This window comes from Agelaius tricolor, unplaced genomic scaffold (genome assembly GCF_023055355.1).
Source record: "Agelaius tricolor isolate 1412-34295 unplaced genomic scaffold, bAgeTri1.0.p SCAF_2, whole genome shotgun sequence".
Lineage (NCBI taxonomy): Eukaryota > Metazoa > Chordata > Aves > Passeriformes > Icteridae > Agelaius > Agelaius tricolor.
Genome location: NW_027269262.1, coordinates 2,023,593 through 2,051,325, shown reverse-complemented (window position 1 = coordinate 2,051,325; position 27,733 = coordinate 2,023,593). Strand labels below are relative to the sequence as shown.

Below are 27,733 nucleotides of genomic sequence, written 5' to 3'. Positions count from 1 at the left end.
AGGAGAAGTTTTCTTTAATCAGAAAAAAAATGAGATATGGAATGTGTCTTGTATACAAAACAGTAAAATCAGTAAAACAGTTTTCCTAAAATATTAATTTTTTGAAGGAATAAATCTGATGGTGGTGGTGGGAGATATTTAAAGTATAATATAGAGAAATGTGGAAGCTAGATGTCATGCACTTCAAAGCAGCAAAATTTTGGAAAAGGGACTTTCCCATGTGAGTTTGTGGGATGCAGTATTGTAAGCTTGGTTTCCATCTAATTTGATGTCAGAAGTCATATTACTGTTGAAACAAAGTATTGATATTATGCAAGTGAGTAAACTAAAAATAAGGTCCTTTGCTTTCCTATTTATTACCAATTAAATTGTCTCAACTTGCATGTAACTGTAGATTTAATAAAATATTTTATATTGAAATTCTCCCAAAGTGTTTTACTTACATAATGGTCTTGTTGATATAGAAATCATCTTCTCATTTTGCAAAATTTCTGCTTGATGTCCTTGATTTATTCTTGAATGTATGTGGGTATTTATTAGAATAGCTATTTCTAAACAATATATTTAGTACCTCATTTTCAGCAATAAGTTGAAGAAGGTTTTATATTCTTCATAAGAAAGTTTTATAAGTTCTTCAAGGGACACACATAATTTGATGTATTAATATTTTATACTCAGTCTGCTGCTGTTCACTTGTTTTTTTCCCTAGATTCTTGGAAGAGTTTATACTTTCACCCTAGCAACAGTTCTTTGGTTTTAACTTATGTAACAGTGTCATAGACCTTTCACATTTAAATAATTTAAATATGTCTCTTTTTTCTTTCTTTTTTTTCCCCCCTTTGTTCTTTAGGTAGCTCTGGTGCAGTGGACAGAGAGTGTGGGTCTCACTCTGGTTAACAGGGATCTGACCTCAATGCAGCTGAAGACCCCTGGTGGGCACATCCTGACATATTATATCCTGCAGATCTTCCCCTTCACTTCTGAGAGCAAGCGCATGGGCATCATAGTTAGGGTAATGTGGGGCATTTTCTGGGTGTTTGGTTTGATTTTTTTAAAAATGCTGGCAGATCAGACTGATTCACTCCTTCTGCAACAGACAATACCACAGGAATTCATTGATTACATTTGTCTGTCTGTGGATTCACTGACTATGCAATGAGTGTTGCATCATTAAAATGTGTAACAAGCATATACACTAAGTTATTTGTAAATTTTTAATTACCAGGTATTTCAAAGATACAGAGCTTTCTGTTTTGGGTTGGTATTTGCCACCCAAGAAACAAAATACAAGTTAGAGGGGATGTAACATTGATATTTTAAAATTTAGTTTAGGGGTGCTGAGAATCTCTTATGCTTGTGGACTTCAGTTAGAGCTGGTCCTCTTACATGGAAATAGCAGACATGTATCTCAGTGGAATCAGAGATAACACTGGAAATAGTAACATCACGTAATACAACCTACCCACTTCTTGGCAAGGTACTTTGTCTTTTATAAATGGGAACCTATTGAGTGCTTCAGAAGGCAATTAAGTTATTGGTAGGTAATTGTTTTGACTTTATAAACAGATATTCCTCTCCCCCCCACCCCCACCCCTTCCCATTTCTTTTGTAAAATTTTAGGATGAATCTTCAGGAGAAATTACATTTTACATGAAGGGTGCAGATGTTGCCATGTCCACTATTGTACAGTACAATGATTGGTTAGAAGAAGAGGTAAGAAAGAAAATCAACATTTACAAAAATTAATATTTTATAAAAATTTAAAATCTCAAATATATCAGATGGTATTGGGATATGTTGAAAGGACAATCTGAGGCAATGCAGTAATGGATTTTGAACTTCAGTTATGCATATCCTGAATGGGTTTTAAGGGATTACAACTATTTCCAATTCCTGAGTAACATACAAGAAAAGTGAAGCTAGTAATAGTAGCAGGACACATTCCTACTTAAAACAAGGAAAGTTGTTTTTCATTGACTGACCTTTCACATAAAACCTAATTACTTCTGAGAAGTATTCTGCTATAAATCTTTTTATGCCTTGTTTGATCAAAATCTGCAGTGAGGTATGATTATGAATTATAGACTTTGACAAGCATTGTGTCCAAACTATTTTCTTTTTACCACATTTATTAAACTTCAAATAAAATAGTTAGTGACTAAATTTCAAACCTGATCGATATTTTTCAGTACGTGTTCTAGTAGGTACCAGCAATCATCTTATTTTTGACCCTACATACAGCCAATATGTTAATACAATGATTACACCATGTATGTTCATAATGGTATTGGCAATATGAATCAATATCTGCTGCAGGGCACTTTGATTTATTCGGGGACATGAATAAATTTAACTCCCTTAAGACCTAGCAAAATGTCATAAAAATTACTTTTGGCGATAATGATGCACAATTAATTGTAAAATACTTGTTTAATTTATTTAGCTTTATGAGGTCAAATCAATAAGTGTTTGCACTGGAGAGCCTTGTTTTTCATTAAGACATGCTATTCCATGGCTATTTTTAATGTGTAGATGCTTTTCTGATAAGGGATACGTTCAGTGAAAAAAGAAATTGAATTCTGTTCTGTGCCTCAAAAGTAGTTTTAATTTATTTTAAAGCTTCAACCTAAAAGATATTTTCTTTAAGCTAGGAGAGGAGATCTAATTGACTTACTGATAGCAAACCACTTCATTTGGGACACCTGAAGTATATAATTGCTTTTCATCCTGTTTGTGGCTTCTCCAGAGTATTTTAAGAGTCTAAAGAAACACCAAAGCTACAGATACATCGTGTTAGCATACAGTAGAAATCATGAACACAGATTTGAATATTTGCATGACTGTTCTGTGCTTTGGTTCATTTAGTGTGGTAATATGGCACGAGAAGGACTGCGCACACTGGTTGTTGCCAAAAAATCACTTACTGAAGAGCAGTATCAAGATTTTGAGGTATGAAAGGACAGAGTGATCTTGTGCTTATGATCATCTTGTGCTTATGATCATGTTTAATTACTTCAAGGAGAACATTCCTCAATTTAATTTTTTAAGATTGCAGAAAAAGATGATTCATATTTAAAAAATAGATAATTGAGATATTGTCCACAATCTGTTAAAGGCTTTGTCATTCATTAATGAAGGTTCTGCAGTCATATGTAGGGTCCTGTTTGCTTTATTATTGGATTGGACAGTGTTTTTTTCCCAGAAGCTAATATAATGTTATTTTTGTATGTTCAGCATGACATAAAAAACCTACTTGTTCTCAAAGTTAGGGCCTTTCCTCCTTTGAAGCTGTGATGCCTAGTTCTTAATAGTTCTTCAGGAGGCATTCTCTTTAGGTGCATTGTCAGAAGAGCCCTGTATAACATTGGGTGAAAAGTAAAATTTCTCCTTTAGCCTTGTTCTTCATTAAAGATATATAAAGACAAACATTTAGCCTAATGGATCCATACTATCACTGAGTGGTAGACTGAATGTATACTTTATGAGTCGTAGCAAACTCTAAGTGGTTTTGTGTTTGTGCAAACAGAGTCGATATAACCAAGCAAAGCTAAGCATACATGACAGAAACCTGAAGGTTGCCGCTGTTGTAGAGAGTTTGGAGCGAGAAATGGAATTACTGTGTCTCACTGGAGTAGAAGATCAGCTGCAAGCAGATGTTAGACCAACTCTAGAGATGCTAAGGAATGCTGGAATAAAGGTACTTAACACATTGCTGACATAACAGGTTATCATTTATTAATTTTTAAATCAAGACATAACTTATTTTTGTCTGCTCTTTAAAAGTAAGAAATGTGTCAAGTCCCCAGCACATTCTGGGCATGAACTAGCAGAAACAAACAAGACACTGTGTGCAAAGTTCCCTTGCCTACAAGGTTTCATCAATCTCAAACTTACTTCTGTAGGAAGACTACCAATGGATAGATGTATGTGTGTCTCAGTCATTTATACCCAGGCTGTCTACAGTAAACTGTCCTTGCTGACACTGACTGAGTTTGGCACAAGATTTGTGTGACAACAATGTTTTCAGGTTTGGCGCTCTTAAGAAGTTTCAGCAAAGATCAAAACATGAATTATTTGAACTAGAATTCAGAACTGCCCTTGGAGTTTGTTCAGTTCATGTAAAGGGATGGAATGAAAAGCCATGCAGAAGAGTTGGTTTGCTAGACACCTATCAATTGCACATATATTTTCACATAATGCATATACAGTTTATTTGAGGGAGGGTTTCAAGTAAATATATGAACAATATCTGAGGGGAGGGGGCAAGACTATAAACATTTTGCTTTAAGCAGTGTCAAACTCTACTCCATATAGTTGTAATGACTTTGCATTGGTTAAACTGAGTCAGGGACAGTAAGATATTTTGCATATGCTGCTTGTGCTGGACTTCAGCCCCTCCATTATCTGCTGGAAGGGCAGCTCAGGAGGTCAAAGCAAACCAGGAGAATTTTGGGATGCGATGACAATAATTTCCTTACACGGGTGATTGAGTCATCTTCCTAACTAGTCATCATACTAACAAACCTTCTTGGTGTTAAGGGGCTGAGAGAGCTGTCACACAATAGGAATGTAACAACTTTATCCCTTAATCTTTACTGCCTCCTCAGTTCTGCGTGGTCAGTGGGCAGGATCTTTTCGGAGTGTTGGGACTGTAGCTCATGCTCCAAGATTTGCTGTCTCATGGCTTGGCTGCTGCTTCCTGAGATGATCACCAGGGTCACAGACTGTTGTGTTGCGTCATTTTGCTGACAAATGTAATCTGTATGCTCACTTTTCTGATCAAGGTAGTATCAGGGCCATAGGGAAAGGATTTTATGCTTCCCCAGAGTTTTACTTTGTCTTCATATACATTGAAACATTGGCCCTTTTGAGAATGGAGGTGCAAAAAGTAGACAGTTCTTTACTGCTTTGCATACTATTGCAGTAAAAACTGTTAGTTAATTTTACTTTAAAATGCACAAGTCAGTGTATTTTCTTGGATAACTTAATCCAAAAAGGTGCCAGAGAAAAGATGGAGAGAGATGTCATTTAGATTTGGAGAACAGACAATTTGCTAATGTCCAAAGAAATAAAATCTTACATTTTTTTGCAGATATGGATGTTAACAGGAGATAAACTGGAGACAGCAACTTGCATTGCAAAAAGTTCTCACTTAGTGTCTAGAAATCAAGATATTCATATTTTCAGACCTGTAAGTATAGTTCAAACTTTTTTTGTTGGTTCGTCAAAGGATGGCTAATAGCAGTGTTGGTTCGTCAAAGGATGGCTAATAGCAGTGTTGCTCTATTCAATTAGTGGCTGGCTGGCAGTTGAAAGTTGTTGGGTTATTGTACTGAGTGTCATTGTAATGGTCAAGAGGGTAGTACTTAGTAAGTACTGTAAAATGTACTTACTTAATACTTACTTACTGTAAAAAAGTACTTACTTAGTAAGTACTCAGTGAAATGACAAAGCATTTAAGGGTGTTGTTTTCTAGAGTTGGTGATGTGCTGTAGAAATGTTTGTAGCCCTTTGTGGGTGAGCCAGGTTCAACACACATTTTACACCCTTCATAAGAGACATAGCAAGATACCTCTAAATAGTGATGGAGAGGTCTGTGTGAGGTGAGATGCTGAGCCACTAAGAAACTGTCCATGTGTTTAGGCTGTCTGAATGTCATTCTTGCTTGTTTTAGCATTTTCATTGATAGAACTCTTTAGACTCAAGCAGAATTAATCCTGAATGAAACTGTGAACATCCCCTCTGTAAACAGAGATCAAATTGGTATGAGAAATTTTTTTCATGTCATTATAAATATGTGCATTTTACCAACAGACTGTTTAAGTAATTGTCAGAAAAGTAAACTGAATCTTCTTCTATATGTTTTATATGCGTGCTATTCACTTGACTGAAGCCAAACAAAAATAGATTTTCCAGACATTGATTGATGCTGTGTGATCAGACATAATGCGTCAGTTTGTTCTAAATGAACCACTTGCACCGACAGAAATAATTATATGAATATAATTTACATGTAAATGTATTTTCTTCTGAAGCATCAGAATGGCAAATTAGGCCCTGCAGACTACTATTTGGAATTAAATTATTAATGCTTCTGATAAAACTTCAGATCAATTTTTGTTGACCTTTCCATATTGTAACACCACAAATTAAGTCTTCCTGAACAAAATGTATTTAGTTGAGTCAGATTTTTATTTTCATTACCTTGACTGGTAATAAGAGATCAGCATAAAGCTGTGTTAACTTAGAATACACAGTTTTAAATTAGTTAGAAAACACATTTATACAGAATTACTTCTGTGGCTATACTTGTTGCAAAGAAAGAACTACTGAATTAATGTAAGAAAATAGCAAGCACTATAACACTTCTACTGTAGTTATAAATTAGAACGATAAAACCTTTTGCTACTCTCTTTCCAAAAAGCTGTGTTTTGTTTTTAACAAAACTGTTTATTCTTAGAAGTCTCAGCTTCTATAGTTTGTAATTCTGGAGGTATTTACAAATTTAAAAAAAAAAGTGTTCTGTTAGGTTGAAATGTAGAACAGAGAGGAAAATCACTGCTCATCAGTGTGCACAAGTACTGACATCTCTTCATCTCTGCAATGCAGAAAGAATGTACTAGGCCAACACAGGCTGGTCTTCCTAACAGCTATCAGACAAAGAGGTTTCTCTTTTCATGCTTAATTGTGGAAAAGAAGGAAAAATATTCTGAATTGGGCCATGTGTATGAGTTTTTCTCTTTGCAGGGGCTTTTTAATGTAACTCAAATTTTATGGGTAGTAGAACCCATCTGGAGAGAGAAAGGTTCTTTGAACTACATCAGGCTGGGTAGTTGTGGGTCAAGGACAAAACTTCACATTCAATGTAATTAAGATTCATCTATCTTAAAAGTTATTTAATCAATGTGATCTGTTGACAGAGACAAAATTAAAAGTGTAATCAGACCTTGTGTTTTATTCTGTGCTTGGAAGTTTGTCTAGCATGATAGCTCTAAAATACATTGATATTTATTGGGAAAAAAATTAGAAAGAAACAAACAAAAAAACCCACCAAAAAACACAAAAAAACCCCAAAAAATACCCCACCAGCACACCCAAATCTGCCAGTCTCCTCAAAATCTAATTATAATTTCAATTTTTCATATTCTGTTTATAGTTCAAAACCTTCTAAAATGCATTTAGTAACATTTGACTGTTTTTTGCACTTCATAGCTGGGCTTTTCTGAAACAATTATGTAAATTTTTTAAATCTATGATGTAATTCTTTCATGTTATGCCACTTGATCTTGTCTTCAGAGTCATGCAAGATCCAAAAGGATTAGTACTAATGAGCATCTTTATGTCCCTTTGAGATCTGTGCCTCTTTTTCCTTCCTGAAACTGAAGGAACAATTAATAGGAACACTTTATGTTATTCTAAGAGCATATTTTGCTGGTTAATAAACAAAACAATTAAGGTTTGCTTGGGAAATTTTTCTATTTTTCTCTAGACCTGCCAGGATGAAAAGACTCAGGCCAGCTCAAAATTCAGATATTTTAATGTCATTAATTCAGCACTATTTTAGCCCTAGCAAACTTTGGTGAGGAACCACTTAAGCCGACTACATAGATTTTACTTGTATGAGGATTACTCTGTCAATTCATAAGGCTTGAGGCTTATAGTAAAATTCCATGGGTATTAGACTTGCAATGGGATAAAACCCTTGAACCAAGGCTTCTGGGTATGAGTTCTCAAAACTTGATTTGTTTAGGCTGGGTTTTTTTAAGAATATAAGAAAATCTTTTAACTGAGTGGTTTTTATTGAAGGTTGTCACTCGAGGAGAGGCTCACTTAGAACTAAATGCTTTTAGGAGGAAGCATGACTGTGCCTTGGTGATATCTGGGGACTCACTTGAGGTAAAAACTTGGTTTCGGTCAAATTATTTATATCCTTATGGTCAGAAAGTAATGTATCAGCATCTTCATGCTCTTTTTTCAAGTATTTCCCCATACTTTTAAGTAGTCCTTAGAGATACTTTTGCTTATCACTAAGTGTGAATTAGATGATATATGTTGTAAATGTTATTTGGTTTCTAGTCTTCTGTACAGTAATAGAAATGGAATTTGTATGCAGCATGCTTTAGTACTGTCTATTCTCTTAACCTCAAAGCACTTTGCTGCTCAATCTCTTTGATTTAAAAAATAATAAAGCCACAGTCAAGAGAATCTTTCTTTTTTTTTTCCTTCCAGTTGGATGTTGTACATGGAAAACATCATAAAAAATCTTTATACTGTGTTTTTGTGTTGGGCTACATGTAGTAATATTTAATTGTAAATAAATCCAAGCATTTTTTTTCCCCCCTCAGGTTTGTCTGAAGTATTATGAGCATGAATTTGTAGAGCTGGCTTGTCAGTGTCCTGCTGTGGTGTGCTGCCGATGCTCTCCCACCCAGAAAGCCCACATTGTGAAACTGTTACAGCACCACACTGGGAAACGCACCTGTGCAATAGGTAACTCTGGGCACAATCGTCCTAGCAAAATCTGTCATAAATGTAAGCAGAAGGTGGCACCACAGAGAAATAGCTGAAACAAAACCAGAGAGACCTCTTTACCAACCTTTACCAGCAGCCAGGTATTGCATAGTTATGGCACAAAATGCCATTCCATGAGAAAGGTGTGGTTATCATCTCTATTCTGCAGGAAAGTCTTGATTACTGAAGTAATTAATCATAAGTCATAGATTAATTGTAAGAATTTAAAGACATGTAAGAGGTTTCTCAATTACTGTAAGGCCAGGAGAATAAAACCTCTGAAGAACTGAATATTGCAGTGACATTTTCCAGGTGATGGAGGAAATGATGTCAGCATGATCCAAGCAGCAGACTGTGGAATTGGAATTGAAGGCAAGGTAATGTTAACAGTTTCATTGTGAAATGTGTGTCACATAGAAGCCTAGTAGAATGTGATTAGAAGCTTTAAACAACAGTGAATTGACTATTTCCAATTAAAGTATTCTGCAAGATTATAAGAATGCTTAGTCTTTAGTATTTTTGCTTGTATTTCTTCTGCTTTATCTTTTTAAAAGCAGGGAAAATTATAGTTGTTTCTGTGTAGCATTTACCTGGAAGAAGCAAGAGAAGCAATTAAACTTATTTGTTACAGCACACTGCATCTTAGAATATGCCCAAAAAAATTGTTGTATCTCATTGTAGGGTTGATTTTCAAAGGAACAAACTTGTCTTTTAAAATTAATTATTGCTTAGGATTTTGAAACTTGATATACATCTTTTACACTGGGATTCATATTTGAAATATTTTTCTTTTTTTCTAGGAGGGAAAACAAGCTTCTCTAGCAGCTGACTTTTCTATCACACAGTTTAAACACATAGGTAGGCTGCTGATGGTACATGGCCGAAACAGTTACAAAAGATCAGCAGCACTTGGTCAATTTGTCATGCACCGAGGCCTTATTATTTCAACTATGCAGGTATTTAAAACTTTGTTTTCTGAATAGTTAAAATCCCTATGTCTGTCTTTGAAATGTCACAAATGTCAGTACTGTTATTTTTTGTATATTGTATCGTTTTGTATGTAGAATTATATTAAATAATTAATTATCTGCTTTTTCTAGGCTGTATTTTCATCAGTCTTCTACTTTGCATCTGTTCCCTTGTACCAAGGATTCCTAATGGTAGGGTAAGTCAAAGCAACAGTAACAATTTCTGGTAATAAATACAGCAAACTAACTGGTTAAATAACACCATGGGCTTGGTGTCATCCATGTTTTCCATGCATTTATCATGGGTACACTACCAAAACCTGGGATGAGTGTACCAAGAAAAGTCACACTAGGTTGGTTATGCACTATATGATGGGGGAAGTCTCATGATCAGTTCTCTGGAGAGAGGGATCTGCATAGCCTTAGAAGAAGATACCGTAGAACCTGTGCACATACAGGGTGAAAACAATAAAGAAAATCTCCCAGACCAGACCAGCTTCAGCTGGTCTAGATTAATGTACAAATCTCAGTGAGAATCACGGGGTTTTGTATTTAAAATGGAGCTGAAGCTACTGTGGTATTTCCTCTGAGAATGCACTATCAAAGTTTGCCACATAGATTTCCATTAATGTGAATATGTGCAGCATTAAGAGCACCTTGGTCGTGTTGCAGCAGCTGGTTTACTAATATGGTTCCCCAAGTTATACAGCTGAGAGCTGTGCATATGTTTGTGTTTGTCCCTGTTCTCTGTCCCTAAGAGACCTAAGAGCTTTTTTTTATTCTCCTTGTAAATAATAACAACTGAAATCAAGAGTAACTTAAATCTTAGTCAAACCATGGTCTGATTACACCAGACTTTGCAGAGGCAAGCAGCAGACCTCTCTAAAAGGTTTGCAGAAGTTGTGCTAAGTTCCAAGGAAGTACATGTGAAAGTGTGTATCTGGCATGTGTACAATAAAATCCAAAGCCACTCAGAGAGCTGTTAAGACTCTTATTCATCCACCTACCTTCTCCATGTTGTCCAGAATACAGTATCCTTTTTTAAATTCAGTTTTCATGCATCCATCTATAGATGAATTTAAATGTCAGGTTTTCAGACTGGTTGTCCAAACTGCAAGTGCACAGGGAGTATGGTAACAGGTGATAAGCTTGGGTGATAGAATAAAGAAATGTGTTTATTGGTTTTGACTGTATAAGACTGTAACTTCTCACAGCTGACAGCTCTCAGAACCACAAGAGCGGGTTGCATGTGAAAGCTGTGTTAGTAAGCTGCCTAAGTACTGGGAAAAAGAATCAGTTTCATTTCACTTACATAAAAAGAATAATTGAAATCATTGAACTCAACTTAAAATTATGTCATACGAAAGTGTTAATGTGTGTTCTTCCTTTCTCTTAGGTATGCAACCATATATACTATGTTTCCAGTCTTCTCTCTAGTATTGGATCAAGATGTGAAGCCAGAAATGGCATTGCTATATCCAGAACTTTATAAGGATCTCACAAAGGTATGAATGTCCTCAGTGCTCAGCTACAAATAAATGCTAAGATCTCCAGTGTGCGAAACTGGGAATTGTTGCAATCATTTTCATAAGGTGTTCCAAGCAAGACAGATTGCATAACTATTGCCAACTTCTGTACTATTAAAATAATCCACAGTACTAAACATTTCAATCATTTTTATTAATACATTTCTCTAGTCACCAGTGGCTGTACTGAAATAATTCAAACCTGAAGGTATGTTGATAAAGCAACCTTCACTCTGGCCCCTCTCTCATGTGGAGTTATTTATGTTTACATTTTCCCATCTTACTTTTCTGTTCTAATTGGTAGATGAATTTATAGATTTATTTTTTCTTAACATGCAGAAATTACTGCTGATGTCCCCAAAAACTCTTTTCTTTTAAATAACAGATATTTATAACTGGTATAGCTGAACTCAATCATCCATGGATACTGGTTTCTTTGTGTTTGCACATACTTGCAAACAATCAAAGTTTGTAATTTTGTTACCCACAAGAGTGAAATAAATCTCAAGATTCTGTTTTAATAAGCTTTTTGAAAAGCACTTCTTCTCCATCCTTAGCTGTCAGCTAGGAAAGTTATGATCCAAGACAGAAGCAGACAGTCTTTTTTAGGGATAGTAAATTCTTCAATGTTTCTAAAAGTTCAGAAGCAGACTCCAGTTAAAGACTCCGGTTCAAAATTTTCTGCGTCTTTGTCTTTTTAATTGCACTAAATTAGCTATTACCTATGTTAATCTGGGATCATCTTTTTTCCTCTTTTGGAGATCTTGGTTCTTTCTCTGCTTGAGAATCTTTGAAGTTTTTGAGATTTCAGTCCTTTATCGAACTCCAAAAAGCATGGCCTTCACCTGCTAAACAGAGTCATAAGCCTGCCTGTGGAAAGCTGTTCACAGAGCTTGGAACTTGCTGCAGTAATGAAGAAGTGCTGATTCTTGCCTGTTCTAGATTGATTTTTTTTTTTTTGTGGCAAAATGGCTGCTTTGTTTGCTACTTTATCCCTTGAAATCCCTTGTATCTTTTCAACTCTTCAGTTCTAACATATTTCATCAGTACCCTCACAGAATGCAAGAGTCATATCACATGTACAGCATTTATTCTTTGATTTTTGCATATGTTTCAGTCTCTACCATTCGCAATCAAAATATTTAAAATTTATTTGGTAATAGTTACTTGCTGAAAATTTGCAGTAGTCATAAATTTATTCTGTGAAAGCAAATGGGCAGTTTATCCAACGTTTAGAAGTTACTAGTAAAAAACTGCAGATTTGCTTAAGGTTTGGTCAGTAGGTACAATGTTGTAGTTGTTTTGAAGACTACATTTCACAAATAAAAAATAAATTAATTTTTCTGTACTTATCATTCTGAAAAACAACCAGAGCATTGCAAGCTAAAATATCTCTTCTGTTTAAGGCCTTAACTTCTTACTCCTAAATTTAGACTTCATGCAATTTCTAGATAAGCTTGAAATGAAGAATCATAAAAACGAGTAGAAGCTTTGTAGCCGTTATCACTTCAAACACTGCGTATTTTACTTGTAAAATGTTTCTCTGGCAATGAACTATTAAAAATATATGAGCTGAGTAGATTTATTTTTTTTTAAGTTGTGTTTAACTGTCCTCTCACATGTTTCCCTTAGGGAAGATCTTTGTCATTTAAGACCTTCCTCATCTGGGTTTTAATCAGTATTTACCAAGGTAGGAGAGAGTCCTAATTTTGCTGAACTGAGAAATTTTTGTCTGCTATTAGCAATACTGTTTTTCAGCTGCAGGTTGAATTCCCAAAGCTTAGCATTTCATCAGTAGTTATATATATTGCTTTCTGTTTATCTCATAAATCGATATTCCTGTAGTGTGCCAGGCTTATTCAAAACACAGCATGATTGGTATTTTTATTGGTGCATATCACCTAAAAAAGGACATGTTTTTAATTAAATGCTAATCCAGAAAAATTTTAATGAGTGCTTATCACATTGCATGTATTTAGTTTTCTTTCATTGAATGACAGAAGTACTGTTGAAGAAATCTGAATTATGTAATCAGTTGAAAGTAATTACACTTTCAACAATATCTCATTTATTTGCAGCACTTGACAAAATGAGGTTAATTAACAGTTCATCAGATATATTGCACTAAAAGGTGCTTAATTTTCTAATAGTTTTATTTCTGTATGGCTTTACTTTGGTTGGCTTATTTCACATGTGCAAAGTACAGTAAATATCCTTCTTTTAGAAAGATCAATGTTTTAAAAATTACTGGACAAATTTTCATAATGAGTAATCAAACGTTCGGTGTGCAGTTGTAAAAGCTGGTACAGTGAAATTTCACTGCAGGGTTTTGCCAACCTTGTGTGCCTGTGCACCCCACGCAGGTGGTATTCTGATGTACGGAGCCCTGCTGCTTTTTGAATCCGAGTTTGTTCACGTCGTTGCCATTTCCTTCACTGCCCTGATCTTGACTGAGCTCTTGATGGTTGCACTGACCATACGAACGTGGCACTGGTTAATGGTGGTGGCTGAATTCCTCAGTCTTGGCTGCTATGTGGCCTCTCTTGCATTTCTAAATGAATACTTTGGTGAGTAAAACTACTTTAGCAAAGAACTGTTTTGTATCTTTAATAATGTTTTTCTCTTCCCTTTTTTTCAATGAAGAATAGGTGATGTTTTAAAATGCAGCTTTCTTTATAAGAAATATAATTGAGTCCAAATTAGGCCTAATTAGTGTTGGGTTAAAATATTCTCTTACCGTTTTCTCCTAGAATTCAACAATCTTTATCCTGTTAGTATGGTTTATCTAGATTATAAACTTTAGTCAAAACACTCCCGCCTTTTCCATCCTTGGTCTGCTATTGACAGTCCAAATTGCATACTTTAAATTGGCTTTGAGATTTGCACTATTGAAAATAGATATGGTTTGTTAAAAATCAGGATCTTTCGCTGAATTGGTGCATTATTTTGCACACCAGGCCAAATGGGCCTCATTAGATCTAACTCACAAGGCTAAAATTGCTGAAGTATTGTTAGGAAGTGATGCAGCAGCCTAGAAGGAAAGACCTTATATAGGAGCCATTGCTTCATAATTATAGTAAGCTTGTATTAAGCTTGCTTTGCTTTAAGTTTTGGCATGCCATACTGTGCCTTAAGGTACTGATTGTTTACAGTTCACAAGATGAAAGAACACATTCCAACTGCAAATCTTACCAGTCAAGAATCTGAGCATCAAAATAATACCTATTTCTTCTTGGATCAACTTATCCTTTAGTAAAAATAAAGTATCTAGGTGTGATTTTACAAATGTAGCTTACAGAAATATATGTAATAGCTTTAATTATACCTCACAAGATGCTGAGAATCCAGCTTCTTCTCTTACTTTTAGGATCTGAAGAGTACTGAGCTGCCCTTCTTCACCTGTCATTTCACATAGCAGAATTGAGCATTACATGGCAGCTTCTAGAAGACTTACAATTCTGCCTTCACTCTGTCAGTTCCCAGGTGGTCAGTGCTAGGGTAGTATGTGTACATTATATAATTATTTATATAATTATTTATTTAATCAGTAAATGCTTCACTGCCTGTCCCAGGTGTTCTAGTACTTCCAAGATTTCTCAGTACTGAAGAAACAACTCTGCTGGGCTTGGTACTTATTTTGCACATTATTTCAGGTTTGCCAGAGCACCCTTTTTTTTCCTCTGATACTGATCCACAGACACAATAATAGAGATTATTGGGTTGATTTTTGAATCTCCATAGTCAAATTACAAATTAAAGGAACAAACAAGATCAGATATAGGTACTTGCACTCGAGTCCAGACTTCCAGGAACTTCATAAAGCAGAACTTGTAACTTCACCTTTGAAAGTCTGTAGTATTGGTGACAGCCAGTCCTTCCATCCTTTCTGGTGTTGTTCTGTGAAAAACATTTTTAGATGATGTTCACAAAGGTGTGGAAACCATAGGAACTTTGTTTCTTGCAGACTTTTCTGTAAAGAGGAGTGTTTTCCTCTCTGTGCTTGTGGATTTGCTGGGCAAGCCCAAGCAAGTCCATAAACAGTTGCATGGCTTCTTGCAACCCAGGGACTTAACTTCACTATTTTTATATTTGAGAACACTGAAAAGGCTGCAGTTTCATGAGATTTTGTAAAGATGTATCTTATGTGTGTTATTCACCACCTAATCTGAGAAAATGCCTTTCTTTTAGTCTCACTTCTGCTTAATGCTTTATTCTTATTTAATCTGTCCCATTATAACTGGGGGGAGGGAGCTTTTTCGTGTATGTGATGCAGCATAAACCTAAGTGATGGTTTGCAGTTCAAGATATAGAACGACTTCCATGGATCAGGAAAAATGGTCCAGACGAATAATGCTTGACTTCACTTGCAAATAAACTTATTTCAGTGATGTTGCTTATAAGGATCATCTCCTTCCAGAGAAATTATATGATGACATGGCACTCAAATTAGAAAGGCAAAAATACCAAAGGCAAAACAGATACTGCTCTAGAGCTCTGACTCGTGAAAGCAAACCAGTTTTTATGTTTCTGAGTTAATTACACACAGTGGCCTTTTTAGGGTGTCTATGATAGGTTACATGGGCTTTCAGTATGTCTAAGCAGGCTTAGGCTAAAGCTGCATAACAAGTTTATACATTGAAATTTAATATACTAAGTATTTTAATGAGCAGAATTGGAGCAGGAAAGGATTTCTTTATTGCATTTTATGAAGTGAATTTTCATTCACATGATCAAGTTGTTTATACAGTAAATTATACCTTGAAGTGAAATGTAAGAAAAGTGCCAATCTATTTAAAACCTTAAAACATGACCAAATATAAAATCTCTATGTTTACAGAGTGTTTTGATTTAATTGCTGCTTAAAGTAATCTGACTGACATGTGAAAGGTTAATGCTACTAACATATTTTTCATCTCCTCTTTGTGTAGCTAACCTATTGGAGTTTGTTGTTATTTTGGGGGTTTTTTTGCATAACTTTTGTATTTTCTGTAAATCTATCCTTTCACTTTCCCTCTTTGTGAAACAGGTATAGGCAGAGTGTCTTTTGGAGCTTTCTTAGGTAGGTGAAGTTTAACTTTTCTTGAAGTTTTGGGTTGGCTTTTATTTTTATAATCTTTAAAGATTCAGTCAAGAGTAGAGAATCTCTTAATATATGCATTTGTAAATAATGGGTAAAAATAAAAGAAAAAAATTCTTGGGTTTCCCTGTGTTCTAGGATCTTTTCATGATTTTTAGATATGATCTAATTATCACAAATAGGGCCAAAAAAATTCATTAGCAAGCATAGTGTCAGCATTATTGTTAATTTTTTGTCATAAATGATTATATTTTCCTTGTGGTAGGTAACAATATCATTACATTTTGCCTTGAAATATTTGGGCTCTAATTTAATCTCTATGATTTTAAGAACCATTTAGCATAGATATAAGAAAAATAATACAGAATAAAAGATCCAAATTGGTTGGGAACTTATAGCAGGTAAAAATCATTCTTACGAATAGAAAAATAAGCTGAATTAACTTTTTATTTTGAGAGAGTTGTGCTTTTAAACTGAGATTCTGTTTCCCCTAAAAGTTACTTCAGCTGAAAAACAGTGTGAGTACCATAAAGAAACTCTGGAGTTCCTGTCTGAAAAAATAATTTGCAAAAGCAAAAGCCTGAGGTTAACTTTCTGTTGCTTTATTGCCCTTTTTTTTTAATTGGACAATAGCATAAGCAAACAATTAAGAGACTTTTATTGACTTTGTACTGTGGAAGTTCCAGTTTCCATGTTACTGGCTCCCATTACTTATTTTCCCTTTTTGTTTCTGCAGATGTTGCCTTTATCACAACTGTGACCTTCCTGTGGAAAGTGTCAGCAATCACTGTTGTAAGCTGTCTTCCACTTTACATTCTCAAGTACTTGAAGCGCAAGTTCTCTCCTCCAAGTTACTCCAAGCTTACCTCGTAAAAGTGGTTATATTCCCTACAGTTTTTCACTCACACCAGTCTGCAGATTGCATATTCACTGTGCTTTAGTGTCTATGGATTCATGTTGGACTAAAGAAACTTAAAAAAAATCAAAATTCAAAAGGGATAATGTGAATAGAGCACAAAAAGAGGAGGAAACATCTGAGAGATACAATAACACAGAAGTACACTAACAACTATCAGAGATAAACTAAATTTTCTTTGTGTTGATTTTCTTTTTTTCTTTCAGTTGCTATGATTATAAAATAAAACCAAATTACCTTTGATTTGACAATGCTTCTGAATGGTTTCATTGCTACTGTGAATGATCTTTTGCTACTGTAAAGGATTTTTTCCAACTATGTTTATCTTCTGCAAGTTAAATTGAAAGTTTTGTTATTTATTACATAAATTTCCATCTTTAATTATTGTATGACTTCCTAATTCAAGCCCTTTCTTTTAATGTTTATATATGGAAAAGTTTATTCATCCATACTTACTCTAACACACCTAATACCTGTAAATGCCTGTGTCTGTATTAGCAGCTATTATTCCTCATCAGACATTGATTAATATGCACTATTTGAATTATGTACTGATGTCTGCATAGCACAGTATTATTTTAGGAGCTGTTGTCCTATTCTGTACTCTCCATTTCTGGCACCAGTAAATTACAGATGTGTGATGTTGACAGCAGTTCTTTAAATGCACATTACAGCCAGGTTGCACAAAAGCTGTTTAAAAATTAAATTATAAATTCTGTACATAATTCCACAGCACTTATTGATCTGTACAGATATCAAAACATGGCTGCTCAGTAAATATGTTTTAAAGTTCTTATTCATTTTGTATTTGTAAAACTGCAAATAGTGTCAAAGTACATTTCTATATATGAGAAGTCCAGTAAACCTTGTATTAGCTAATATGTCTAAATTGCCTTGTAATCTGTTTACTTAAGTTACTCAGGTAAAAGAAAATAAGCGGAACACATGAACATCATGGTAGGAAAATCTTTCATCTTCCAAGTTGTAAATGTTATGTTTTTATATCTTAGTTTGGGTGCAAACTTGTCAAAAAAAAAAAATCAAAACATTTTTGCTTGTAAGCTGTCAGAGTTGAGTGTCTTGGCTGAGTTATGACACTTTATCACACTGAAGATTTGTTCCAGAAACTCAAAAACTCTGATGCAATTGGAAGGGTCCAAATCTTGCACACTGTATTGGCAAGTAGGATATATTAATTTTCTATTGTGATACAACTTTGCTTTCTCACGAAGTACATATAATGAATTTGGCATAGCCTATTAACCAGAGGAAAGGAACAACATAACTATTCATGCTTTCTTTATTAAATATTTACATGTGTGTTTTTAAAACCCACTTAATATGGATGTCATTTTTATGTTTGACTGTATGCCTTTACAACATAATTCCTTGTTTAGTCTCTTTTCCCTTATGCCATTATTACTTTGGATGAGTATATTTAAGTGATAATTATAACTACTTCCTGGGAGAGCAGAGGAAATGGCTACAGAGCCATTTGTATTCCACCCCATTCCATTAATTTCTGTTTTCAAAGCTTTTCTAACTAGCTATTTATCTGCTTTTTTAATTTTCATTCCTCATTATAAAAGCAATAAAGCCTAATTTATACCAAATATTAGTGGTATATGTATTAAATAAACTACTGAGGTAGTTTCCTTTAATTACCCATCATCACAGACTAGTTTGCCCTGTCCCTCTGTGAACTCGATTCTGTAAATCCCCACAAGATGTCACTGTTCTTGCATATTAGCTTTCTGCATTCCGTGTGATTTTGCCAAGATGCTCCTGATTTACGTTTTTAGCTTAGTTCTGTGGTATTTTTGTCACTGATTTGCTTTAGTTTTTTCTTTTCCCCAATAAGTGGTGATTACTTTCAAACAAATAAGAAAGTCACTGTGTGCAGTTCTTCTGAAACGTTGGTGGCATTTTCTTCAGACCTTTTTGTCTTTCACATTGTGGGCTCACAACCATATGCATAAGATTTGGGAGATAAGCACAAGCTCAGAGTTGGTTGTCTTTCATCTATACATCACATTTGTGAAATTAGGCAGAAAATGGGGGAAAAAAACCCAGAAACAGAACTAACAGCATGAAAGTGATAGTGTTACTGCAGTACATCTGTATGTGTCACAACAATTCTACCCATGGGTGAAGAACTGCTCAGTTAGAACCTAAGTGTAGGTATATTAACTCCCAGCATTAAAACCCTTAAGGTTAGTGTGATAACAAATGTATGGTTCTGTACACAGCTATAAGCCTTTCAAAAGTGGAGTCAGTTCTCTAAAGTGCCTGCTTCCTTAGTATTTCCAGTATACAGCTAAGGTCCAGTTTCAGCTCACACTTTGTTTTAAGGCTTGTGGAAGCCCGACTCAAGTCACTGACCTTGCTTTTGAGGTTCAGCTTACATAAACAGATTTAGGCCTTGGCTCAGCAAGTTACACCCAAGAAGGACATTAGATTTTCTTGGTATTAAATAAATGTTTACTTTTTAGAGCTCTTATGTCAGATATGTATTTCTGAAATGGTAATCACGTCTCTCTGAAAACATATTTGGAAAACAGTTTCAGAACAGGGACAGAATGGAGGAAGGAGCAAGGTGTAACCAGGAAATACATCTTCACCAAAGTAACTTACATAACAATACATGGACCATGTTTAATAAACACATGAGCTGAACACCTACACTTCCAATGTAGTTTGATGGAAGAAGAGAGGGAAAGGAGAGATCCTGCAAAAAAAGGAGAGTACTGCAAAAAAGGAGAGTACAATTATATTGGGTTTTTCTGATGCTATTCCAAAATTCTATGTTCATGTAACTGCTGGAAAACATTTTACTGCCTAAGATATTAGTTTGCAAATGGAGGATAAATTAAATCCTTGTATCCTTAACATTAAATCTGTAGCACTCGTCCATGAGTGCAAGTGTTTACACCAATGTTTTTATGTTCAAACTGAGCTTGCTGACTCATGCAATCAGAATTCAGCTGTGTAGTATCTCCTGTTTTCTTCCTAAACCTTCAAAGTGGTCGTCAAAAATGTGCCATTGCTTTTATATACACGCTGGAAGTGTTTATTATCTTGATGAGCAGCTTCCACTTGAGCAAGCCTGTATTACAAGTGTCCTACCCTCCATCTGCAAGAATGTGAGCTGAAGCTTTTCTTCAGTCTCCATTTAAAGCGTGTCTGAAAGAGGGAGCTTTGCAATTGGGAACCTTTTTGGACTGGACAGCATTTCTGTAGGTATTTAAGCAAGAATTTTGATAGCCAATTATGCAGTCAAACAGTTATGCTGTTTGTCATGAGGCTCAGACAGACAAAGCTTCTGTAAGTGAAGAGGAGGTGATTTCCCCACATATTGCTCTTGCAGGGTTCACTGGAGGGTTCCTTCATCACTGGAGGCTGGGGCTGTTTGAGCCTGATCCACCTGGGGTTGCATATTGATCTCATCCCTGCTGGTGAGCGAGGCCTGGCTCACTGTGCAAACAACAGTATGGACTTCCTCGAGGCTTTGGAGGTGGGCTGTTAACAGAGATACCACTTTTCCTGCTTCTGCAGAGCTGCGTATTCCTGAGTTTTATACTGGCAAAATAATATGAAAGAGGCTTGCATCTGTTTCACACTTGCATCCTTTCACATGCTCAGAGCTATTAATGTGGCTCCAAAACTCCTGCAGGGCAAAGGAATTAATTGCAGATTATGTGGGCTCTGAATGGACAGCTCTCCTTAAAAAATGACAGCCACAGAAGGAGATTAGGCTGTCCTGCTCTTGCCACTGATGCAGAAACTGTTCTTGTAGGTCCTGCTTACACTGACATCCATTTCAATTTTACCTTCCATGGAGTTTCTCCTTATTTTTTTCCTGGCCAGAAAAGAAAAAAAAATTGGGTCAGCAGTCTCTTATAATACTTAATTGAATAACCTCTCTGTATCTAGGCTGTTATTATTATAACTCAATTGAAAGTTGAAGGCAATCAAAAAAGCCCTTCAGTATGTTAGCCCCCTGTTGGGAGGAAAATCAGTACAAGTGAACAAAGATAACACGGATCGAACATTATATGTAAATAAACAGGAGGCACAATGTCTTTAACACTGTGTTAAAAAGCGTAGGAATTTCCTTTGTAAACAAAACACACTTAAAGCGAGATACTTCCCAACAAGTATTAACTACCCAACAGATGCCCTCAGCAGGGTTCACAGCTGTTATTGCAAGTGGGAATTTGCTCAGCCAATTGCCAACAAAATCCCTCTCAAACAGGCAATTGCACTGAAAGACCTATTCACTACTTCATCGACCAAAACCATAGTTTCGATCAAAATATTTTACAGCAGAGGTGGTGAAAACTGGATGCCATCAACAGAATAATGAAGAGTGCACTCTGCAGTGGAGTTGATAAATTCTGCTTTATTCTTCCATCCCTGACCAGGTTTTAGCAGAGCTGCAGCTGAGGTTTCTCCTGATCATAGCCTCCTCCTCTCCTCTAGCATGCTTTCAAAGTGAGATGGTAATTAGCAATATTAAACTTCTAAATTGCTCAAAAAAAGCAGGCTTGAGTAATGCGGGCTTTGGAATTTAGCCTTTATGCATTACTGAGCTATGAAAAGATCGTCATCTGCTCTAAGGAGATACTGTGTACTATAGCTGTGATGCATGATAGGTATTTATGTGCCTGGCTTGATTCTTCTGGCAGTAAACTATCTTTATTTCCTCTGTTTTTGACAAAACTGCTAAGAATAAAAAGAGCTTTGGTTATAATCATATAGCTTTAAGCAAGCAGTACACAAAATAGACCATTGTAATTCTTATTTGTAGAGCTGCTTTCCATTGTTTCTCTATAATATACACATCTAGTTTTTTCCATGGGCCCTCTGTGTTTTGCTCTAAGTTCTAAGCATGCATTTGATTTTGCAAAGTAAACACACGTTGTGCGGAAGCAAATTATAGATAACTACTTCAAAAGTCTGTTGAAAATGAATTTCTGACTGGAAGGCTGGGGGATGTTAATGGATGAGCAGACCTGTAAGGGGTAAGTGTATGTACATATGTTTTGTATTTATTGCAATTATGTATTGCCTGTTTGAAGGAGAGATCTGGGAATTCTCAGTCAAGATGCTCCCCTGGGGAAAAGCTCTATGCTGCATGTGCTCAGTAGAGGAAGATGAGCTGTTGTTTCCCCTGTGTGTAATTGCTGGTTGCTGCCTCCTCTTGCCATTGAATTCCAAATTCATCTGCAGGAACACAGCTATGTAGGCACTTCCTCCCACAGCTTCTGCTTCCCAGAGCACCTTCTCCCTTCATTAGGGTACTGACTCTTCCATGACAGTCACTTGAATATGTCTGTTGGTTATCTTGATCCCAGCTGAATGGGGTTTATCCCAGCTCTAGACGGTAATTTTCCGTGTGAGTGTCATGAGCAGGACAGGTGACACAGATGTGGTCTAGTACATACTAACACCTATCCAAATGCAACTAAAGCAATTGTAGACAGTCTGTGATTGAAAATAAATAAATGCAACAAACCTGAGCACATACAATTTTATCGAATTCTAGGAAGGAGGTGAAGGGAAACAAAAGCTAATGGCTTTGAAACTTTTACCCTGTGGCTGTAGTGGTTTTGCCTTGCTTATAGTTGCCTTTCAATTTCTTGCATAATCTTCTTCACATGAGAAAATAGTAAAATATTTCAAGTTACTAAATTATTAATCTGATTTTTTTTAAATAACCTAGCTGGAGGCCTTCACATTACCTCCCTACCTGTGCATGGCTACTTTTAATTCTGGTAGGTCCTTTTACATCATTTTTGGTATTATAATACATGGAAGGTTGAAAGTTGAAAGCAACAGATGAGGATATCCATACATTTGCTCGGAAATTGGATGTTATAGTGAAGGATGTCAATATTAAAAATGTAAGAATCTTGAAATGTTTTAATTTATGATTATTGTATGATTCTATGAAATAAGAGGTAGAAGGAAGAAATCTGCTGCTGACAGCAACTTAGGTTTTAGATGCCTTTAACTTGTGCAGACTTCAGAGAAAAAAAAAACCAAAAAAACAAGAAACCCACATGGCAAATCTTATTTGAAAAAAAAAATTTTTAAGAAATTAAGCCTTTTAAGATGACTGTGAGACTCAGACCTGAATGTCTGGAACTACTGAGAGAAATTCTTGGGAACACCTGCCTGAAAGAAACTATTCCTTGCATTTCAAAATCCCTTGCATTTCTGCCTAGCTTGGGTATCAGTCTGACCCTGCTTGCATTAGAAGAGGTTTGATTTCTCCTGACCAGGAATGACCAGGATGGGCTCTCACACTACACTTGCATCATCATGTTACCCTGATAAGGGCAACCACAGCAAGGTCACTCTGTGCTTTGGTTCAGCTGTGCCCACTGGAATGTTGGGACACGGGTGGAAGAAGTCCCCCGCCTGAGCAGTTCTGCAGTTGTTGAAACAATTGACTTCTGTGTAAACTGGTTTGTAGTGCTGGAAGGGAAGCAGGGAGGAGAAAAATAAGTTCTCTTTGTATAACCTGAAGCAGATTTGGGGGGAGTGGGAAAAGCTAAGCTGCAGTCACAGCTGCCAGCTTGCCATCTGTCCAAAAGCAATTACTTGGAGGTGGCAGGTGAGGAGGGAGAGCAAGGTTATAGCTCAGCTGTAACGCAGAGCCAGCCACAGTCACTGATCTGGTACGTGGCAGCACAGGAGTCTTTCTTCTTGACGTGCAGGTAACTCACTCTGCCAGCTCAGACGTATCATCACTGTGAGTGATGGAGTTCACTGCTGGAGATGCAGGGAAAGGCTTCTTACAGCAAAGAGGCAGCTACCTCAGGGCATGGGCAGCAGAGATGTCCAAAAGTGCACAACTTTACATTTTCTGGTCAGACACTGGAAATGCCTTTGGAGGCAGAAGGCTGAGGAAGAAAATGGTGGAAACTTCATTTTGCCTGAGACCCAAGAAAAACAAACCCTCACCCCTCCCCCCTGTGCTATGCTGGACAGCGCAACGGAACCTCCAGACTGTGCCCTGCTGCAGGATCCATGCAATCCTTTGCAGCTTCCACCTCCCAGCCCCCTGGAGAAAAATCTGAAGGCTGCTTGCAGTTATCTTGCAGGAGCCTTGAGCCAAGTCCGTGGGGCTGTCTGTCTGGCCCTGTGTGACACAGTGCTGGGTGGGCAGGCACAGCCAGACCCTCAGCACAGCGTGCTGCTTGGGCCTTGCACTCTTGATAGGAAGTCACTTGGCATTACCCTAGGGACATCAGGAGATCTCCCTCGGTCTTCCTGCAAACCATCTTGGTTTTTGTGTTTTGATAATTTGATTGGGCATGTCTTTGCCCTAGCTATTCATCAGCACCTTCCATTCTTGCTTGTGGTGTTCTCCTCTGAGTAACCTGGGTGTCTGGAGCCTCTCTGAAATTGCAGCCTGCTGATCTTGTAGCTGTTGACTCAAGCACAGACACATCTACGTGTGGGTCAGGGCTGATGACTACAGTCAAGACTTCATTTATTTGTGTTGTATTTATTTTTAAAGATGGGACACAAATTCCATGAGAGAGACTCATTTGGTGATCATGTGAAGAGAATGACCAGGCAGCTGCATGTGGCTGAGCTGCTTTCTGGCAAGCTGAATTCAGTATATGCCAGTATATACTGGCAGTAAGGGAGGAATTTTGGAAGGAAGACACCAGATAGAGCCCTCCAGCAACTCAAGGAAAACATGAAAAACAAAGGCTTCTCTATAGTCTTTCTTTTACCTGCCAGTTCTGTTTGAGTCACAGACTTCTCACAGCTCTTCTTCTTTGTGTCCCTCCTGTCTTGGTTTGATACTTTTCCCAGGCATAAAAAATGTGGGAACTTTATCTTTTCTTAAGAGAAAGAAAAAATGAAAGCTGCTTGCAAGTCTGAAATACAGCAGTAAATCAGTTTCATGTTACACAAATTTCAATGAGAATATCAAAACCTGAGGCAGTAACTAAGAATTTGAGATGTGAGGCGAGTCAAGGGGGAAAGCTAATAATTTCCATTGTTTTGCCCATGCAACAATTTCTATTCCCAGTCTATTCCACCAGAAGTGACTGGTGATTTTAAATTATACTATTTTTAAGATGTTTGTTTTGTAAGTAGGAGCCAGGTTTCCAAAAAAAAAAAAAAAAAAGCTAAATATTCACTGTACAAGCCTTCAGTCTCTTGATTAATCTTAAGCTGGGCAACCAAAATGATCAGCAGGAAGGGAATAAACCATAGTACATGAGCAGCAAATAGATAATGGTGTTGGTATCACATTGCAGAGCTGAGAAGGATGCTGTAGATAATGAAACAGGTTATTCAGAGAGAGAGAAAGACTCCCTTTACTCATTAAGAGACTGACAAGGGAAGTTTTGCTGCCATAGAATGTATTGAAGTGAGAAAATACAACGAGTAATAGTGAGAGAGAGTGAGGTGATAGGGCTAGGATTAGTCTGTAAGGAGAAAGGTCCTAGAAAGTCCCTGACATGACTTGGGAGGAAAGAAATATTACCTTTTTCTTGGAAGGAGGCAGAATTTTCATCAAGGTGGTAAATCCATTGATTTAAAATCTCTGACATGCAGGGGGCTCAACAGTGTCATTTACACATGGCATGAAGGAAGGACTTCTTCACTTTTAACCTGAGATTGATCATCCTTCTTGTTTGAGGCACATCACCTTAGGGACTGCTTCACTTGGATTCGAATTTTTTTACATGAAAATAAAGTGTGAATTTTTGCTATATTCAGACATGGTCACTCTAGAAGTTACCTGGTTAACTTTGGTGTAATTCCATACCCATCACTCAATTTTCTTCTCATCCTCCGGATTACTGCAATCTCACACAAATATGTGCACCTCTGAGTACAGGAAACACACCTGCAGGGGCTTCTGTCCTGCTCACAGCTCTGCCTTGGCGCTGTGTCTGGGCAAGTTTGAGCCTGTGTCCTGCTGCTCTGCCCCTTCCCTTGCCCCGGAGCTCCCCGGAGATCAGCTCTTTGTTGTAGCGGTGTTCCAGCCCGCGAACTGCTCGAGCTCCTGTTCATCTCGTCCATGGAAAGCATGGCCAGCACTGTCAGAAGTGATTAGTGTGGAGCTTAAGCGATAGAACTGAGGCTTCTTAGCACAGCGTAATGACCGAAAGAGCTGTACACTCATTCCAGGGAGCCGGCGCTGGGGAAAGAATGTCTGTACAAGCTCTCCATACCAAGCCAGTTTCACAGCCACCAGCCCCTTTCACCCAGTGGGAAGCAGTACCTGCATCGTTTCCCTTGCCGTTCAGCATCCCTGCTTTCCAAAGGTGGGCTCGGTTCCAGTTTGAATGATTGATTTTTTTTTTTTTTTCAGTAGATAATCGTCAACATCAATAAACATGGGGGTTTTTTCTTTAGTTTATTTCCAAGGCAAGTTTCTTGTGAAACTTTCTGGTGTTTTTGTACAAGCCAGAAGAGGGCGATGCAAGCCAACAAATAAGTAAAATTCCATGTTCACGGTCATCACAACCAAGGAAAAAAGATCCTTCTTTCTAGGCATACGGTACTCGTTTTCTAAAACGGTTTCCACAGTACGGGGGGGGGGGGGGGGGAGGGGGAGAGTTTTCTGATCTGTAAAAATTTTAAATTTTTAAATCCTTAAATTTTTCAGATGAGCCAATAATCTATTATGTAAAGGGTTTCTTTCCAGTTCAGTCACTATTAAACACTATCACCACAAATGCTGCCACTGAGGATGCTGTGTCAGTGACAGGCTAATTTATTTACCAATGGGGGTGTTGAAAGGTGAAGGTATTTTTGCCAGCAATCCATCCAGGCCAACTTCAAACCAAAGTCTTGGTTATTCAGAGCCCTCGCCCTCTGAGGCAAGCTTGTGGTTTTTATTGAACTTTTAATTGGGTGAAGGGAGGAGAAAAAGCCCTTAACACCCCACAAAGGGTGGTGTCTGGATGGTGGAGGCAGCTGGGTCAGGATAGACTTTGTGTCAGGGCCCTCATTAACCACTTTTTGTCAGATTTGCTGACCACTAGTGCCAAGCATCAGAAGCAACATGATCCCATGCTCCTAGCAGGGCACGGATCCTAGCAGGACATGCTCCTAGCAGGACAGGATGTTTCATCCCAGCAAGACATTCCCCTCCTCACCGCTTCTGAATCAACGACCTCCACAGGGCTGCTCTGCCAGACTCAGCACAGTGCTGTGGTCTCTGAACTGAACCTGCATTCTGGTATCCCTTCCCCTGCCTTCTCCTGCTTCACTTCAGACCCTTCACAACAACATTCCTGAAAGACTCTCATCACTAAAATGTGAGCCCATGCTTTGGCCCCTCCACAGTTATCCCAAACAGATAACTCTCCCTGCCTTTACCCTCCTCTGATCTGCCACTGATACCAATCTTAAATGCTGTTCATCCAAGCCAATCCCAGGACATAAGAAGTCTTGCACTGGACTTTGTACCCAGGCAGTGGATATCCTTCAAACACCTCCGCCAGACTAAGTTTTTCCCTGAGGTCACCAAGTCTAGCTAGCCATGAACTCTGAACAGAGGGGATGCTCCTGTGTGTGTATGTGCCCATGCACGCACAGTTTCTGAGGTCTCAGTCTGCCCTATCCTGTGGGTCACTCTATACCTGTTGGCACTCTGAGAACAGTGACAGGAGCTCCCAGGTCTGTGTATTGAGGGGGCTCTGCAGCCCAGCAACCAGTGAAGGAGCTGTCTGTGGGAAGGAGGAGAGGC

At 37.3% G+C, this 27,733-nt stretch overlaps 1 protein-coding gene across 1 annotated transcript in view; it reads left to right on the top strand.

Moving 5' to 3' along the window:
- The window catches only part of ATP9B (ATPase phospholipid transporting 9B (putative)), a 150,929-nt gene extending 132,318 nt beyond the window's left edge, over positions 1-18,611 (top strand). The window contains exons 16-30 of the mRNA XM_071450698.1: positions 851-1,012; positions 1,621-1,713; positions 2,866-2,949; positions 3,527-3,697; positions 5,093-5,191; positions 7,807-7,896; positions 8,346-8,490; positions 8,824-8,888; positions 9,312-9,467; positions 9,612-9,676; positions 10,876-10,984; positions 12,638-12,695; positions 13,369-13,572; positions 16,032-16,064; positions 16,819-18,611. Coding sequence (XP_071306799.1) covers positions 851-1,012; positions 1,621-1,713; positions 2,866-2,949; positions 3,527-3,697; positions 5,093-5,191; positions 7,807-7,896; positions 8,346-8,490; positions 8,824-8,888; positions 9,312-9,467; positions 9,612-9,676; positions 10,876-10,984; positions 12,638-12,695; positions 13,369-13,572; positions 16,032-16,064; positions 16,819-16,955 — 1,671 coding nt within the window. The 3' untranslated portion in view covers positions 16,956-18,611. The remainder of the gene's footprint in view (positions 1-850; positions 1,013-1,620; positions 1,714-2,865; positions 2,950-3,526; positions 3,698-5,092; positions 5,192-7,806; positions 7,897-8,345; positions 8,491-8,823; positions 8,889-9,311; positions 9,468-9,611; positions 9,677-10,875; positions 10,985-12,637; positions 12,696-13,368; positions 13,573-16,031; positions 16,065-16,818) is intronic.
- The last annotated feature ends 9,122 nt before the right edge of the window (positions 18,612-27,733 follow it).